The 20,979-nt window shown below is 44.5% G+C and overlaps 1 protein-coding gene across 1 annotated transcript in view; it reads right to left on the reverse strand.

Moving 5' to 3' along the window:
* LOC123743791 (uncharacterized) overlaps positions 1–20,979 on the reverse strand; it is a 119,900-nt gene that overhangs the window by 86,192 nt on the left and 12,729 nt on the right. Inside the window, exons 2-3 of the mRNA XM_082978040.1 lie at positions 12,677–12,763; positions 2,632–2,682 (exon numbers count right to left, since the gene is read on the reverse strand). Coding sequence (XP_082834166.1) covers positions 2,632–2,682; positions 12,677–12,763 — 138 coding nt within the window. The remainder of the gene's footprint in view (positions 1–2,631; positions 2,683–12,676; positions 12,764–20,979) is intronic.

Consider the following 20,979-nt stretch of genomic DNA (forward strand, 5'->3'; position numbering starts at 1 on the left):
CACCCTGATACCTCTAACATACCCTTTAACCTAAATATATCCACCCTGATACCTCTAACATACCCTTTAACCTAAATATATCCACCCTGATACCTCTAACATACCCTTTAACCTAAATATATCCACCCTGATACCTCTAACATACCCTTTAATCTAAATATATCCACCCTGATACCTCTAACATACCCTTTAATCTAAATAGATCCACCCTGATACCTCTAACATACCCTTTAATCTAAATATATCCACCCCGATACCTCTAACATACCCTTTAACCTAAATATATCCACCCTGATACCTCTAACATACCCTTTAATCTAAATATATCCACCCTGACACCTCTAACATACCCTTTAATCTAAATATATCCACCCTGATACCTCTAACATACCCTTTAATCTAAGTATATCCACCCTGATACCTCTAACATACCCTTTAATCTAAATATATCCACCCTGATACCTCTAACATACCCTTTAATCTAAATATATCCACCCTGATACCTCTAACATACCCTTTAATCTAAATATATCCACCCTGATACCTCTAACATACCCTTTAATCTAAATATATCCACCCTGATACCTCTAACATACCCTTTAATCTAAATATATCCACCCTGATACCTCTAACATACCCTTTAATCTAAATATATCCACCCTGATACCTCTAACATACCCTTTAATCTAAATATATCCACCCTGATACCTCTAACATACCCTTTAACCTAAATATATCCACCCTGATACCTCTAACATACCCTTTAATCTAAATATATCCACCCTGATACCTCTAACATACCCTTTAACCTAAATATATCCACCCTGATACCTCTAACATACCCTTTAATCTAAATATATCCACCCTGATACCTCTAACATACCCTTTAATCTAAATATATCCACCCTGATACCTCTAACATACCCTTTAATCTAAATATATCCACCCTGATACCTCTAACATACCCTTTAATCTAAATATATCCACCCTGATACCTCTAACATACCCTTTAATCTAAATATATCCACCCTGATACCTCTAACATACCCTTTAACCTAAATATATCCACCCTGATACCTCTAACATACCCTTTAATCTAAATATATCCACCCTGATACCTCTAACATACCCTTTAATCTAAATATATCCACCCTGATACCTCTAACATACCCTTTAATCTAAATATATCCACCCTGATACCTCTAACATACCCTTTAATCTAAATATATCCACCCTGATACCTCTAACATACCCTTTAATCTAAATATATCCACCCTGATACCTCTAACATACCCTTTAATCTAAATATATCCACCCTGATACCTCTAACATACCCTTTAATCTAAATATATCCACCCTGATACCTCTAACATACCCTTTAATCTAAATATATCCACCCTGATACCTCTAACATACCCTTTAATCTAAATATATCCACCCTGATACCTCTAACATACCCTTTAATCTAAATATATCCACCCTGATACCTCTAACATACCCTTTAATCTAAATATATCCACCCTGATACCTCTAACATACCCTTTAATCTAAATATATCCACCCTGATACCTCTAACATACCCTTTAATCTAAATATATCCACCCTGATACCTCTAACATACCCTTTAATCTAAATATATCCACCCTGATACCTCTAACATACCCTTTAATCTAAATATATCCACCCTGATACCTCTAACATACCCTTTAATCTAAATATAGTCCACCCTGATACCTCTAACATACCCTTTAATCTAAATATATCCACCCTGATACCTCTAACATACCCTTTAATCTAAATATATCCACCCTGATACCTCTAACATACCCTTTAATCTAAATATATCCACCCTGATACCTCTAACATACCCTTTAATCTAAATATATCCACCCTGATACCTCTAACATACCCTTTAATCTAAATATATCCACCCTGATACCTCTAACATACCCTTTAATCTAAATATATCCACCCTGATACCTCTAACATACCCTTTAATCTAAATATATCCACCCTGATACCTCTAACATACCCTTTAATCTAAATATATCCACACTGATACCTCTAACATACCCTTTAATCTAAATATATCCACCCTGATACCTCTAACATACCCTTTAATCTAAATATATCCACCCTGATACCTCTAACATACCCTTTAATCTAAATATATCCACCCTGATACCTCTAACATACCCTTTAATCTAAATATATCCACCCTGATACCTCTAACATACCCTTTAACCTAAATATATCCACCCTGATACCTCTAACATACCCTTTAATCTAAATATATCCACCCTGATACCTCTAACATACCCTTTAATCTAAATATATCCACCCTGATACCTCTAACATACCCTTTAACCTAAATATATCCACCCTGATACCTCTAACATACCCTTTAATCTAAATCATTTAAAACGCCTTGTGGGGGAGTTGGTTGTGTCGTGTTGAGATTTCCATATACGAGCATGGATGTGCATACATGCACGCACGCGCACACACACGCGCGCACACACACCACACACACACACACACACACACACACACACACCACACACACACACACACACACACACACACACACCACACTCAGTGTTTGGTGGAATGGGGTCAAAGGTGACTCACCCATTTCCTGGGTCTGCCTCTAGGTCTCTTCTCTCCAGAGGCCAGGGCTTTCTGCAAAGCAAACACAAGACTCGTCATTAGACACAACATATAGAAAATAAATCTAGAAACATATCAGAAATAAATCTAGAAAAATATCTAGAAATATATGTAGAAATATATCAATAAATAAATCTAGAAATATATCAAGAAATACATCTAGAAATATATGTAGAAATATATCAAGAAATAAATCTAGAAATATATCAAGAAATACATCTAGAAATATATATAGAAATATTTCTCATATATGATAGTTGTTATTTATTTATCCCCCTGCAGGGATAACAGATAAAAACAAATACATTACCATGACATTTGACATCTTTGAAATGTATCAGATACTCTTATCCCAGAGCTACTTACAATCAGTTATACACTGTTAGAAAAAAGACTCTTATCCAGAGCTACTTACAATCAGTTATACACTGTTAGAAAAAAGGCTCTTATCCCAGAGCTACTTACAATCAGTGATACACTGTTAGAAAAAAGACTCTTATCCAGAGCTACTTACAATCAGTGATACACTGTTAGAAAAAAGACTTCCAGAATGGTTCTTTGGCTCTCCCCATAGGAGAACCCTTTGAAGAACCCTTTTGGGTTCTATGTAGAACCTTTCCTCTCCTCCTCCATCCATCCCTCCCCCTCCCTCCCTCCCTCCCTCCCTCCCTCCCTCCCTCCTCCCTCCCTCCCTCCCTCCTACCATGCTCTATATCAGAGGAGTAGCAGCAAGATAAGCAGGTATGTCAGACAGGAAGTTACATCTTGTTCCAGTCTCTGAGCTCATCCTAACACTAACAGCTTCACTGTAATCAGTCCACTATGGGCCCTGGTCAAAAGTACACTCTTAGATAAAAGGGTTCCAAAAGGGTTCTTCCACTGTCTCCCACAGGAGAACCCTTTTTGGTTTCTGGTAGAACCCTTTTTGGTTCCAGGTAGAACTCTTTTGGGTTCCATGTAGTTGGGTTATCGCTGCACCTGCGATAAAATCTGGCAAATATGTGTACGCGACCAATAACATTTTATTTGATAATTGTCTCAGACGGTAGAGCTATACGGCTTCTTCTTCTCATGTCTCTGTGACTGCCTCGTCCTCTAACTCCTCCACCTCCTCTTCTACCTCCTCCTCTTCCACCTCCTCCTCTTCCACCTCCTTCTCGTCTACCTCCACCTCCTCCTCTACCTCCACCTCCTCCTCTACTTCCTCCTCTTCCTCCTTCTCGTCTACCTCCACCTCCTCCTCTACCTCCTCCTCTTCCACCTCCACCTCCTCCTCTACTTCCTACTCCTCCTACCCCTCCAACTCCTCTTCAACCACCTCCTCTACCTCCGACCCCCCTCCTCTTCCTCTACCTCCTCCTCTACCTCCCCCTCCTCCACCTCCTCTTCTACCTCCACCTCCTCCTCCTTTCTACCTCCCCACCTCTCCTCCTCCTCCTCCCTCCTCCTCTCTACCGCCTCCTCTTCCTCCTCCTCTTCCACCTCCACCTCCTCCTCCTTTTCTACCTCCACCTCCTCCTCCTCCTCTACCTCCTCCATTTCTACCTCCACCTCCTCCTCCTCCCCCCTCCTCCTCCTCCTTTTCTACCTCCTCCACCTCCTCTACCTCCCCCTCCTCCTCTTCCACCTCCTCCTCCTCTTCCACCTCCTCTACCTCCCCCCTCCTCTCTCTTCCACCTCCTCCTCCTCTTCCACCTCCTCTACCTCCCCCTCCTCCACTTCCACCTCCTCCTCCTCTTCACCTCCTCCTCCTCCTCCTCTACCTCCTCCTCTCCTCCTACCTCCTCCTCCTCCCACCTCCCCCTCCTCTACCTCCCCCTCCTCCTCTTCCACCTCCTCCTCCTCTTCCTCCTCCACCTCCTCCTCCTCCACCAGAGAGCCAAGAGCCCTGTCCCAGGTTCCAGGGGAATTCTAGCCTAGGTATCCCTTACCCAACCAAACAGGAATGCAGGGTAAATATAGTGTGGCTTTGTGATGTTAACTGAGTCAACCTGAGTGTAGTGATGACTGGGTGGAAAACTATGCTATGTTGTACTTATCAGGAAAGGCATTGATGAATGGCCAACGCAATTTCCCTTGAAGGCCTCCATTATCAGCCAAATAATGATCATTTTGTGCAAAAACTCCAATTCAGACAGGCCCACCGGGCTAAAGATGGGCCATCAACTCTTACTGCCCTATGGCCAGTCCTCCCCTGTCTCAGAGAGATCCCCTCTGCAGGTGGCTCGTCTCACAGCCTCATCTCTCTGCTGAGATTATCTCTTATCTGCCAAACATCCCCACAACCACCCCTACTGCTCTGGAGGTTACTAGCCTACCAGTCACCAAACGTCAAAGCACAGACTAGAGCCAACTACATCTCAACAAACCAACAAGCCTAAAGGACTAAAAGCTAGTGAGATGATGATTCGCACAATAACACATTTATGTTGACATTTTTTCCTCAGGGACGTTTTCAACCTGTGTCTGTAGACAAGCTCGAATTTTCTACATTCCACCCTTATTCCCATGGTGTGCTGCAGACAGACACACAGACGAGATGCCCCAGACAGACACACAGACGAGATGCCCCCAGACAGACACACAGACGTGATGCCCCCAGACAGACACACAGACGAGATGCCCCCAGACAGACACACAGACGAGATGCCCCCAGACAGACACACAGACGAGATGCCCCCAGACAGACACACAGACGAGATGCCCCCAGACAGACACACAGACGAGATGCCCCCAGACAGACACACAGACGAGATGCCCCCAGACAGACACACAGACGAGATGCCCCAGACAGACACACAGACGAGATGCCCCCAGACAGACACACAGACGAGATGCCCCCAGACAGACACACAGACGAGATGCCCCCAGACAGACACACAGACGAGATGCCCCCAGACAGACACACAGACGAGATGCCCCCAGACAGACACACAGACGAGATGCCCCCAGACAGACACACAGACGAGATGCCCCCAGACAGACACACAGACGAGATGCCCCAGACAGACACACAGACGAGATGCCCCCAGACAGACACACAGACGAGATGCCCCCAGACAGACACACAGACGAGATGCCCCCAGACAGACACACAGAGTAGATGCCCCCAGACAGACACACAGACGAGATGCCCCCAGACAGACACACAGACGAGATGCCCCCAGACAGACACACAGACGAGATGCCCCCAGACAGACACACAGACGAGATGCCGCCAGACAGACACACAGACGAGATGCCCCCAGACAGACACACAGACGAGATGCCCCCAGACAGACACACAGACGAGATGCCCCCAGACAGACACACAGACGAGATGCCCCCAGACAGACACACAGACGAGATGCCCCCAGACAGACACACAGAGTAGATGCCCCCAGACAGACACACAGACGAGATGCCCCAGACAGACACACAGACGAGATGCCCCCAGACAGACACACAGACGAGATGCCCCCAGACAGACACACAGACGAGATGCCGCCAGACAGGGGCCGTGTCTCAAATTACACTCTATTCCCGAATTAGTGCACTATTTTTGACCAGAGGCATTTGGGACACAGACATGTTTACAGCAGGGATTAAGTCAGACTGGAACTTGACTGGTTAACAGTCTTCTGTCGTATTGTGAGACAACTTGACTGGTTAACAGTCTGTCGTATTGTTAGACAACTTGACTGGTTAACAGTCTTCTGTCGTATTGTGAGACAACTTGACTGGTTAACAGTCTGTCGTATTGTTAGACAACTTGACTGGTTAACAGTCTGTCGTATTGTTAGACAACTTGACTGGTTAACAGTCTTCTGTCGTATTGTTAGACAACTTGACTGGTTAACAGTCTGTCGTATTGTTAGACAACTTGACTGGTTAACAGTCTGTCGTATTGTTAGACAACTTGACTGGTTAACAGTCTGTCGTATTGTTAGACAACTTGACTGGTTAACAGTCTGTCGTATTGTTAGACAACTTGGTATTGTAATCATTACCAGCACCTAAATATAAACATTACCAGCACCTAAATATAAACATTACCAGCACCTAAATATAAACATTACCAGCACCTAAATATAAACATTACCAGCACCTAAATATAAACATTACCAGCACCTAAATATAAACATTACCAGCACCTAAATATATACATTACCAGCACCTAAATATAAACATTACCAGCACCTAAATATATACATTACCAGCACCTAAATATATACATTACCAGCACCTAAATATAAACATTACCAGCACCTAAATATATACATTACCAGCACCTAAATATATACATTACCAGCACCTAAATATATACATTACCAGCACCTAAATATAAACATTACCAGCACCTAAATATAAACATTACCAGCACCTAAATATATACATTACCAGCACCTAAATATATACATTACCAGCACCTAAATATAAACATTACCAGCACCTAAATATAAACATTACCAGCACCTAAATATAAACATTACCAGCACCTAAATATAAACATTACCAGCACCTAAATATATACATTACCAGCACCTAAATATAAACATTACCAGCACCTAAATATAAACATTACCAGCACCTAAATATAAACATTACCAGCACCTAAATATATACATTACCAGCACCTAAATATAAACATTACCAGCACCTAAATATAAACATTACCAGCACCTAAATATAAACATTACCAGCACCTAAATATAAACATTACCAGCACCTAAATATAAACATTACCAGCACCTAAATATATTACATTACCAGCACCTAAATATAAACATTACCAGCACCTAAATATATACATTACCAGCACCTAAATATAAACATTACCAGCACCTAAATATAAACATTACCAGCACCTAAATATATACATTACCAGCACCTAAATATAAACATTACCAGCACCTAAATATAAACATTACCAGCACCTAAATATAAACATTACCAGTACCTAAATATAAACATTACCAGCACCTAAATACACACATTACCAGCACCTAAATATAAACATTACCAGCACCTAAATATAAACATTACCAGCACCTAAATATAAACATTACCAGCACCTAAATATAAACATTACCAGTACCTAAATATAAACATTACCAGCACCTAAATACACACATTACCAGCACCTAAATATAAACATTACCAGCACCCTAAATATAAACATTACCAGCACCTAAATATAAACATTACCAGCACCTAAATATAAACATTACCAGTACCTAAATATAAACATTACCAGCACCTAAATACACACATTACCAGCACCTAAATATAAACATTACCAGCACCTAAATATAAACATTACCAGCACCTAAATATAAACATTACCAGCACCTAAATATAAACATTACCAGTACCTAAATATAAACATTACCAGCACCTAAATACACACATTACCAGCACCTAAATATAAACATTACCAGCACCTAAATATAAACATTACCAGCACCTAAATATAAACATTACCAGCACCTAAATATAAACATTACCAGCACCTAAATATAAACATTACCAGTACCTAAATATAAACATTAACAGCACCTAAATACACACATTACCAGCACCTAAATATAAACATACAGCAAATAGCTGCTGTTTATAAGAGTAAGTTCATGTTTAAGTTATTCAGCACTGTCAACACTTTATTCAACACTTTCATAAAGCCATAAAATGGCCGCTCCCTTATCCACTCACATTACAAAGTGTATCGATAGACGTGCATTGTTATTAACGGCTTGTGTCCATTTTTTAATATGGAGGAATATTTCACGTTCTCTGGTCATACGAGTAACAACATGAACTGGTGCATGAGGCCAGAAAACAATGAAGTGTGACTGGAGTTTCTCCATCAGCTGGAAGACTGATGGTCAGTCAGCGGAGGGAGGAAGAACAGAGGGACGGTGCTCTCTCTTTCTCCCTCTCTCCTTCCCTCTCTCTCTCTCTTTCTCCCTCTCTCCTTCCCTCTCTCTCTCTCTTTCTCCCTCTCTCCTTCCCTCTCTCTCTCTCTTTCTCCCTATCTCCTTCCCTCTCTCTCTCTCTTTCTCCCTCTCTCCTTCCCTCTCTCTCTCTCTTTCTCCCTCTCTCCTTCCCTCTCTCTCTCTCTTTCTCCCTCTCTCTTTCCCTCTCTCTCTCTCTTTCTCCCTCTCTCCTTCCCTCTCTCTCTCCCTCTCTCCTTCCCTCTCCTCTCTCTCTTTCTCCCTCTCTCCTTCCCTCTCTCTCTCTCTTTCTCCCTCTCTCCTTCCCTCTCTCTCTCTCTTTCTCCCTCTCTCCTTCCTCTCTCTCTCTCTCTTTCTCCCTCTCTCCTTCCCTCTCTCTCTCCCTCTCTCCTTCCCTCTCTCTCTCTCTTTCTCCCTCTCTCCTTCCCTCTCTCTCTCTCTTTCTCCCTCTCTCCTTCCCTCTCTCTCTCTCTTTCTCCCTCTCCTCCTCCCCTCTCTCTCTCTCTTTCTCCCTATCTCCTTCCCTCTCTCTCTCTCTCTTTCTCCCTCTCTCCTTCCCTCTCTCTCTCTCTCTCTTTCTCCCTCTCTCCTTCCCTCTCTCTCTCTTTCTCCCTCTCTCCTTCCCTCTCTCTCTCTCTTTCTCCCTCTCTCCTTCCCTCTCTCTCTCTCTCTCTTTCTCCCTCTCTCCTTCCCTCTCTACCTCCGCTGCTGAGACTGACCATCAGATGCAGCCTCTCTACTACTCTCTCTCTCTCTCTCTCTCCTTCCCTCTCTCTCTCTCTTTCTCCCTCTCTCCTTCCCTCTCTACCTCCGCTGCTGAGACTGACCATCAGATGCAGCCTCTCTACTACTCTCTCTCTCTCTCTCTCTCTCTCTCTCTCCTTCCCTCTCTCTCTCTCTCTTTCTCCCTCTCTCCTTCCCTCTCTCTCCTCCGCTGCTGAGACTGACCATCAGATGCAGCCTCTCTGCTGCTCTCTCCTTCCCTCTCTCTCTCTCTCCTTCCCCTCTCCTTCCCTCTCTCCCTCCATTGCTGAGACTGACCATCAGATGCAAGCACCATCAGTCCAGTAAAAATAAAAGCTAATTCAATTTATGCCTCACAATTAATACAACAAATGAACAATTACCAGTGTGATCATATGCCTCACGTTTTGAAATATAAATATAAAATGGTCTGAGAAGAACAACATTGACAGGGCAATTTAAGAATAGTCAATATGCAGTGATAATTTATTGGGCCTACAGCCTACTGCACAAACCGCATTGCTACACAACTGTTTTTAATTGGTTAATGTTGCATAGACTTATCGGAGGGCCTGTTGTCCGGGCCTCTGGCTGTCTCTATGGGGGAGCCACAGGGTTCAATTCTCGGGGCCGACTCTTTTCTCTGTTTACATCAATGATGTCGCTCTTGCTGCTGGTGATTCTCTGATCCACCTCTACGCAGACGACACCATTCTGTATACCTCTGGCCCCTCTTTGGACACTGTGTTAACAACCCTCCAGACGAGATTCAACGCCATACAACACTCCTTCCATGGCCTCCAACTGCTCCTAAATACAAGTAAAACTAAATGCATCCTCTTCAACCACTCGCTGCCTGCACCTGCCCGCCCGTCCAGCATCACTACTCTGGACGGCTCTGACTTAGAATATGTGGACAACTACAAATACCTGGGTGTCTGGTTAGACTGTAAACTCTCCTTCCAGACTCACTTTAAACATCTCCGAAGCAAAATTAAATCTAGAACCGGCTTCCTATTTCACAACAAAGCATCCTTCACTCATGCTGCCAAACATACCGTCGTAAAACTGACTATCCTACCGATCCTCAACTTCGGTGATGTCATTTACAAAATAGCCTCCAACACTCTACTCAGCAAATTGGATGCAGTCTATCACAGCACCATCCGTTTTGTCACCAAAGCCCCATATACTACCCACCACTTCGACCTGTATGCTCTCGTCGGCTGACCCTCGCTTCATATTCGTCGCCAAACCCACTGGCTCCAGGTCATCTATAAGTTCTGCTAGGTAAAGCCCCGCCTTATCTCAGTTCACTGGTCACCATAGCAGCACCCACTCGTAGCACGTGCTCCAGCAGGTATATCTCACTGGTCACCCCCAAAGCCAATTCCTCCTTTGGCTGCCTTTCCTTCCAGTTCTCTGCTGCCAATGACTGGAACAAACTGCAAAAAATCACTGAAGCTGGAGACTCATATCTCCCTCACTAGCTTTAAGCACCAGCTGTCAGAGCAGCTCACAGATCACTGCACCTGTACATAGCCCATCTGTAAATAGCCCATCCTACTACCTCATCCCCATACTGTATTTATTTATTTATCTTGCTCCTTTGCACCCCAGTATCTCTACTTGCACACTCATCTTCTGCACATCTATCACTCCAGTGTTTAATTGCTATATTGTAATTATTTCGCCACTATAGCCTATTTATTGCCTTACCTCCCTTATCCTACCTCATTAGCACACACTGTATATAGACTCTTTGTATTGTATTATTGACTGTATGTTTGCTTATTCCATGTGTAACTCTGTGTTGTTGTTTGTGTACCACTGCTTTGCTTTATCTTGGCCGGGTCACAGTTGTCACGACCTCCACTGAAGTCGGTCCCTCTCCTTGTTCGGGCGGCGTTCGGCGGTCGACGTCCACCGGCCTTCTAGCCATCGCCGATCCACTTTTCATTTTTCATTTGTTTTGTCTTTGTCTTACACACCTGGTTTCAATCCCCCCAATTACTTGTTCATTATTTAACCCTCTGTTCCTCCATGTTTGTTTGTGAGTGATTGTTTGTATGTAAGACGGTCCGTTATGTGGGCTAGATTATTGTATTATATTTGTCTATTTTGAGTAAATGGCGTTTATTTACTCATATCTGCTGTCCTGCGCCTGACTCCTCTACACCAGCTACACACAGACCTCATTACAGCAGTTGTAAATGAGAACTTGTTCTCAACTAGCCTACCTGGTTAAATTAAGGTGAAATGAAATAAATAAATAAAATGATGTTTTTTTAAGTCATGTTTATAAAAAAATCTCAGCGGTAGATCATCGGCTTGCGTTTTGACTCAGAAAGTGACCTGGGCTCAGAAAAATGTTGGTGACCACTGCTGCCTGTTGGCTCATAAGAAAGGAAGCTGCTGTAGACTGCTGCCTGTTGGCTCATAGAAGGAAGCTGCTGTAGACTGCTGCCTGTTGGCTCATAGAAGGAAGCTGCTGTAGACTGCTTGCCTGTTGGCTCATAGAAGGAAGCTGCTGTAGACTGCTGCCTGTTGGCTCATAGAAGGAAGCTGCTGAAATGGGAGTCTAGATTTGGACGTGTTGTCATTGCATTGACAATAATCTGCCAAATACATGAGTCATCCTACTGTTGTTTTACAAAACAATGTTTACAATGCCAGGAACGTGGGTTGAATTCCTGCTGGGGCCACCCATAGAACGAGGGTTTAATTCCTGCTGGGGCCACCCATAGGACAAGGGTTTAATTCCTGCTGGGGCCACCCATAGGACAAGGGTTTAATTCCTGCTGGGGCCACCCATAGGACAAGGGTTTAATTCCTGCTGGGGCCACCCATAGGACAAGGGTTTAATTCCTGCTGGGGCCACCCATAGGACAAGGGTTTAATTCCTGCTGGGGCCACCCATAGGACAAGGTTTGAATTCCTGCTGGGGCCACCCATAGGACAAGGGTTTAATTCCTGCTGGGGCCACCCATAGGACAAGGGTTGAATTCCTGCTGGGGCCACCCATAGGACAAGGGTTTAATTCCTGCTGGGGCCACCCATAGGACAAGGGTTGAATTCCTATATATACAATAGCACTGTGTCACTGCATGTGTGTCAGGGTTAGGGTGAGGTGATGAGGTGTCAGGGTGTGTGTGTGTGTGTGTGTGTGTGTGTGTGTGTGTGTGTGTGTGTGTGTGTGTGTGTGTGTGTGTGTGTGTGTGTGTGTGTGTGTGTGCGTGCGTGCGTGCGTGCGTGCGTGCGTGCGTGCGTGCGTGCGTGCGTGCGCGTGCGTGCGTGTGTGTGTTAAAGTTCAGTAGCATGGTTCTCACCCTGGCGGCTGCCTTGGAGGGGCATTTGTTCTTGCTGCCTCTGGGACGACCCCTTGGTCGTTTAGGGACGGGCTCTCCAGTAGGTTCCTATGGGCAGACAGACAGTCAGTCAGACAGAAAGACATAGAGACAGTCAGACAGACAGTCAGACAGACAGAGAGACCGTCAGACAGAGAGACCGTCAGACAGAGAGACAGTCAGAGAGACAGTCAGGTAGACAAAAAGACAGTCAGACAGACATAGAGACAGTCAGACAGTATGAGATATAGACAGTCAGTCAGACCGTCAGAGAGACAGTCAGAGAGACAGTCAGACAGACATAGGGACAGTCAGAGAGACATAGAGACAGTCAGACAGACAGACAGTCAGACAGACATAGAAACAGTCAGACAGACATAGATACAGTCAGACAGGCAGAGAGACAGTTAGACAGACAGAAAGACAGACATAGAGACAGTGAGACAGTCAGACAGACATCGAGACAGTCAGACATAGAGACAGTCAGACAGACAGTCAGACAGACATAGAAACAGTCAGACAGACAGAGAGACCGTCAGACAGAGAGACCGTCAGACAGAGAGACAGTCAGACAGACAGACATGGAGACAGTCAGACAGACATGAAGACAGTCAGACAGACAGTCAGACAGACATGGAGACAGTCAGACTGACATAGAGGCAGTCAGACAGACAGACAGACAGACAGAGAGACAGTCAGACAGACAAAAAGACAGTCAGACAGACATAGAGACAGTCAGACAGTATGAGATAGAGACAGTCAGTCAGACCGTCAGAGAGACAGTCAGAGAGACAGTCAGACAGACATAGGGACAGTCAGAGAGACATAGAGAGTCAATCTACCATTTACTGGTGGTCTCTTAGTCTGTCTACTGGTGGTCTCTTAGTCTGTCTACTGGTGGTCTCTTAGTCTGTCTACCATTTACTGGTGGTCTCAGTCTGTCTACTGGTGGTCTCTTAGTCTGTCTACCATTTACTGGTGGTCTCAGTCTGTCTACTGGTGGTCTCTTAGTCTGTCTACTGGTGGTCTCTTAGTCTGTCTACCATTTACTGGTGGTCTCTTAGTCTGTCTACTGGTGGTCTCTTGATCTGTCTACTGGTGGTCTCAGTCTGTCTACTGGTGGTCTCTTAGTCTGTCTACTGGTGGTCTCTTGATCTGTCTACTGGTGGTCTCAGTCTGTCTACTGGTGGTCTCTTAGTCTGTCTACCATTTACTGGTGGTCTCTTAGTCTGTCTACTGGTGGTCTCTTGATCTGTCTACTGGTGGTCTCAGTCTGTCTACTGGTGGTCTCTTAGTCTGTCTACTGGTGGTCTCTTAGTCTGTCTACCATTTACTGCTGGTCTCTTAGTCTGTCTACCATTTACTGGTGGTCTCTTAGTCTGTCTACTGGTGGTCTCTTAGTCTGTCTACTGGTGGTCTCTTAGTCTGTCTACCATTTACTGGTGGTCTCAGTCTGTCTACTGGTGGTCTCTTAGTCTGTCTACCATTTACTGGTGGTCTCAGTCTGTCTACTGGTGGTCTCTTAGTCTGTCTACTGGTGGTCTCTTAGTCTGTCTACCATTTACTGGTGGTCTCTTAGTCTGTCTACCATTTACTGGTGGTCTCAGTCTGTCTACTGGGGGTCTCTTAGTCTGTCTACCATTTACTGGTGGTCTCTTGATCTGTCTACTGGTGGTCTCAGTCTGTCTACTGGTGGTCTCTTAGTCTGTCTACCATTTACTGGTGGTCTCTTAGTCTGTCTACTGGTGGTCTCTTAGTCTGTCTACTGGTGGTCTCTTAGTCTGTCTACCATTTACTGGTGGTCTCTTAGTCTGTCTACCATTTACTGGTGGTCTCAGTCTGTCTACTGGTGGTCTCTTAGTCTGTCTACCATTTACTGGTGGTCTCTTGGTCTGTCTACTGGTGGTCTCAGTCTGTCTACTGGTGGTCTCTAGTCTGTCTACCATTTACTGGTGGTCTCTTAGTCTGTCTACCATTTACTGGTGGTCTCTTAGTCTGTCTACTGGTGGTCTCTTAGTCTGTCTACCATTTACTGGTGGTCTCTTAGTCTGTCTACCATTAACTGGTGGTCTCTTAGTCTGTCTACCATTTACTGGTGGTCTCTTAGTCTGTCTACTGGTGGTCTCTTAGTCTGTCTACCATTAATTGGTGGTATCTTAGTCTGTCTACCATTTACTGGTGGTCTCTTGGTCTGTCTACTGGTGGTCTCAGTCTGTCTACTGGTGGTCTCTTAGTCTGTCTACCATTTACTGGTGGTCTCTTAGTCTGTCTACTGGTGGTCTCTTAGTCTGTCTACCATTTACTGGTGGTCTCTTAGTCTGTCTACTGGTGGTCTCTTAGTCTGTCTACCATTTACTGGTGGTCTCTTAGTCTGTCTACTGGTGGTCTCTTAGTCTGTCTACCATTTACTGGTGGTCTCTTAGTCTGTCTACCATTTACTGGTGGTCTCTTAGTCTGTCTACCATTTACTGGTGGTCTCTTAGTCTGTCTACCATTTACTGGTGGTCTCTTAGTCTGTCTACTGGTGGTCTCTTAGTCTGTCTACTGGTGGTCTCTTAGTCTGTCTACTGGTGGTCTCTTAGTCTGTCTACCGTTTACTGGTGGTCTCTTAGTCTGTCTACCATTTACTGGTGGTCTCTTAGTCTGTCTACCATTTACTGGTGGTCTCTTAGTCTGTCTACTGGTGGTCTCTTAGTCTGTCTACTGGTGGTCTCTTAGTCTGTCTACCATTTACTGGTGGTCTCTTAGTCTGTCTACCATTTACTGGTGGTCTCTTAGTCTGTCTACCATTTACTGGTGGTCTCTTAGTCTGTCTACTGGTGGTCTCTTAGTCTGTCTACTGGTGGTCTCTTAGTCTGTCTACTGGTGGTCTCTTAGTCTGTCTACCATTTACTGGTGGTCTCTTAGTCTGTCTACCATTTACTGGTGGTCTCTTAGTCTGTCTACTGGTGGTCTCTTGGTCTGTCTACCATTTACTGGTGGTCTCTTAGTCTGTCTACTGGTGGTCTCTTAGTCTGTCTACTGGTGGTCTCTTAGTCTGTCTACTGGTGGTCTCTTGGTCTGTCTACCATTTACTGGTGGTCTCTTGGTCTGTCTACTGGTGGTCTCTTAGTCTGTCTACGGTTTACTGGTGGTCTCTTAGTCTGTCTACTGGTGGTCTCTTAGTCTGTCTACTGGTGGTCTCTTAGTCTGTCTACCATTTACTGGTGGTCTCAGTCTGTCTACTGGTGGTCTCTTAGTCTGTCTACCATTTACTGGTGGTCTCTTAGTCTGTCTACCATTTACTGGTGGTCTCTAGTCTGTCTACCATTTACTGGTGGTCTCTTAGTCTGTCTACCATTTACTGGTGGTCTCTAGTCTGTCTACCATGTGCGTGAGAGCGAAACAGAGAGTTGTTTCTGCATTAAAAAAACTAAATCTGAATCTTAGATCTGACCTGATACCTGTAGAGAACCATTCACACAGACCTGATACCTGTAGAGAACCATTCACACTGACCTGATACCTGTAGAGAACCATTCACACAGACCTGATACCTGTAGAGAACCATTCACACAGACCTGATACCTGTAGTGAACCATTCACACAGACCTGATACCTGTAGAGAACCATTCACACAGACCTGATACCTGTAGTGAACCATTCACACAGACCTGATACCTGTAGAGAACCATTCACACTGACCTGATACCTGTAGAGAACCATTCACACTGACCTGATACCTGTAGAGAACCATTCACACTGACCTGATACCTGTAGAGAACCATTCACACAGACCTGATACCTGTAGAGAACTATTCACACTGACCTGATACCTGTAGAGAACCATTCACACAGACCTGATACCTGTAGAGAACCATTCACACAGACCTGATACCTGTAGTGAACCATTCACACAGACCTGATACCTGTAGAGAACCATTCACACTGACCTGATACCTGTAGAGAACCATTCACACAGACCTGATACCTGTAGAGAACCATTCACACACACCTGATACCTGTAGAGAACCATTCACACTGACCTGATACCTGTAGAGAACCATTCACACAGACCTGATACCTGTAGAGAACCATTCACACTGACCTGATACCTGTAGAGAACCATTCACACAGACCTGATACCTGTAGAGAACCATTCACACTGACCTGATACCTGTAGTGAACCATTCACACTGACCTGATACCTGTAGAGAACCATTCACACTGACCTGATACCTGCAGAGAACCATTCACACAGACCTGATACCTGTAGAGAACCATTCACACTGACCTGATACCTGTAGAGAACCATTCACACAGACCTGATACCTGTAGAGAACCATTCACACTGACCTGATACCTGTAGAGAACCATTCACACTGACCTGATACCTGTAGAGAACCATTCACACTGACCTGATACCTGTAGAGAACCATTCACACAGACCTGATACCTGTAGAGAACCATTCACACTGACCTGATACCTGTAGAGAACCATTCACACTGACCTGATACCTGTAGAGAACTATTCACACTGACCTGATACCTGTAGAGAACCATTCACACAGACCTGATACCTGTAGAGAACCATTCACACAGACCTGATACCTGTAGAGAACCATTCACACTGACCTGATACCTGTAGAGAACCATTCACACAGACCTGATACCTACAGAGAACCATTCACACTGACCTGATACCTGTAGAGAACCACCTGATACCTGTAGAGAACCATTCACACTGACCTGATACCTGTAGAGAACCATTCACACAGACCTGATACCTGTAGAGAACCATTCACACAGACCTGATACCTGTAGAGAACCATTCACACAGACCTGATACCTGTAGAGAACCATTCACACAGACCTGATACCTGTAGAGAACTATTCACACAGACCTGATACCTGTAGAGAACTATTCACACAGACCTGATACCTACAGAGAACCATTCACACTGTCCTGATACCTGTAGAGAACCATTCACACAGACCTGATACCTGTAGAGAACCATTCACACAGACCTGATACCTGTAGAGAACCATTCACACAGACCTGATACCTGTAGAGAACCATTCACACTGACCTGATACCTGTAGAGAACCATTCACACAGACCTGATACCTACAGAGAACCATTCACACAGACCTGATACCTGTAGAGAACCATTCACACAGACCTGATACCTACAGAGAACCATTCACACAGACCTGATACCTGTAGAGAACCATTCACACAGACATGATACCTGTAGAGAACCATTCACACTGACCTGATACCTGTAGAGAACCATTCACACTGACCTGATACCTGTAGAGAACCATTCACACAGACCTGATACCTGTAGAGAACCATTCACACAGACCTGATACCTGTAGAGAACCATTCACACTGACCTGATACCTGTAGAGAACCATTCACACTGACCTGATACCTGTAGAGAACCATTCACACTGACCTGATACCTGTAGAGAACCATTCACACTGACCTGATACCTGTAGAGAACCATTCACACTGACCTGATACCTGTAGAGAACCATTCACACTGACCTGATACCTGTAGAGAACCATTCACACTGACCTGATACCTGTAGAGAACCATTCACACAGACCTGATACCTGTAGAGAACCATTCACACTGACCTGATACCTGTAGAGAACTATTCACACTGACCTGATACCTGTAGAGAACCATTCACACTGACCTGATACCTGTAGAGAACCATTCACACTGACCTGATACCTGTAGAGAACCATTCACACTGACCTGATACCTGTAGAGAACCATTCACACAGACCTGATACCTGTAGAGAACCATTCACACAGACCTGATACCTGTAGAGAACTATTCACACTGACCTGATACCTGTAGAGAACCATTCACACAGACCTGATACCTGTAGAGAACCATTCACACTGACCTGATACCTGTAGAGAACCATTCACACTGACCTGATACCTGTAGAGAACCATTCACACTGACCTGATACCTGTAGAGAACCACCTGATACCTGTAGAGAACCATTCACACAGACCTGATACCTGTAGAGAACCATTCACACAGACCTGATACCTGTAGAGAACCATTCACACAGACCTGATACCTGTAGAGAACTATTCACACTGACCTGATACCTGTAGAGAACCATTCACACTGACCTGATACCTGTAGAGAACCATTCACACAGACCTGATACCTGTAGAGAACCATTCACACTGACCTGATACCTGTAGAGAACCATTCACACAGACCTGATACCTGTAGAGAACCACCTGATACCTGTAGAGAACCATTCACACAGACCTGATACCTGTAGAGAACTATTCACACTGACCTGATACCTGTAGAGAACTATTCACACTGACCTGATACCTGTAGAGAACCATTCACACAGACCTGATACCTGTAGAGAACCACCTGATACCTGTAGAGAACCATTCACACAGACCTGATACCTGTAGAGAACTATTCACACTGACCTGATACCTGTAGAGAACCATTCACACTGACCTGATACCTGTAGAGAACCATTCACACTGACCTGATACCTGTAGAGAACCATTCACACTGACCTGATACCTGTAGAGAACTATTCACACAGACCTGATACCTGTAGAGAACTATTCACACTGACCTGATACCTGTAGAGAACCATTCACACAGACCTGATACCTGTAGAGAACCATTCACACTGACCTGATACCTGTAGAGAACCATTCACACTGACCTGATACCTGTAGTGAACCATTCACACTGACCTGATACCTGTAGAGAACCATTCACACAGACCTGATACCTGTAGAGAACCATTCACACAGACCTGATACCTGTAGAAAACCATTCACACTGACCTGATACCTGTAGAGAACCATTCACACACACCTGATACCTGTAGAGAACTATTCACACTGACCTGATACCTGTAGAGAACCATTCACACTGACCTGATACCTGTAGAGAACCATTCACACTGACCTGATACCTGTAGAGAACCATTCACACAGACCTGATACCTGTAGAGAACCATTCACACAGACCTGATACCTGTAGAGAACCATTCACACAGACCTGATACCTGTAGAGAACCATTCACACAGACCTGATACCTGTAGAGAACCATTCACACAGACCTGATACCTGTAGAGAACCATTCACACTGACCTGATACCTGTAGAGAACCATTCACACTGACCTGATACCTGTAGAGAACTATTCACACAGACCTGATACCTGTAGAGAACCATTCACACAGACCTGATACCTGTAGAGAACCATTCACACAGACCTGATACCTGTAGAGAACCATTCACACAGACCTGATACCTGTAGAGAACCATTCACACTGACCTGATACCTGTAGAGAACCATTCACACTGACCTGATACCTGTAGAGAACCATTCACACAGACCTGATACCTGTAGAGAACCATTCACACTGACCTGATACCTGTAGAGAACCATTCACACTGACCTGATACCTGTAGAGAACCATTCACACACACCTGATACCTGTAGAGAACCATTCACACAGACCTGATACCTGTAGAGAACCATTCACACAGACCTGATACCTGTAGAGAACCACCTGATACCTGTAGAGAACCACCTGATACCTGTAGAGAACCATTCACACAGACCTGATACCTGTAGAGAACCATTCACACAGACCTGATACCTGTAGAGAACCATTCACACAGACCTGATACCTGTAGAGAACCATTCACACAGACCTGATACCTGTAGAGAACTATTCACACTGACCTGATACCTGTAGAGAACCATTCACACAGACCTGATACCTGTAGAGAACTATTCACACTGACCTGATACCTGTAGAGAACCATTCACACTGACCTGATACCTGTAGAGAACTATTCACACTGACCTGATACCTGTAGAGAACCATTCACACTGACCTGATACCTGTAGAGAACCATTCACACTGACATGATACCTGTAGAGAACCATTCACACTGACCTGATACCTGTAGAGAACCATTCACACTGACCTGATACCTGTAGAGAACCATTCACACTGACCTGATACCTGTAGAGAACCATTCACACTGACCTGATACCTGTAGGGAACCATTCACACTGACCTGATACCTGTAGAGAACCATTCACACTGACCTGATACCTGTAGAGAACCATTCACACTGACCTGATACCTGTAGAGAACCATTCACACTGACCTGATACCTGTAGAGAACCATTCACACAGACCTGATACCTGTAGAGAACCATTCACACTGACATGATACCTGTAGAGAACCATTCACACTGACCTGATACCTGT

Source organism: Salmo salar, chromosome 07 (genome assembly GCF_965601325.2).
Source record: "Salmo salar chromosome 07, fSalSal1, whole genome shotgun sequence".
Taxonomy (NCBI): Eukaryota; Metazoa; Chordata; class Actinopteri; order Salmoniformes; family Salmonidae; genus Salmo; species Salmo salar.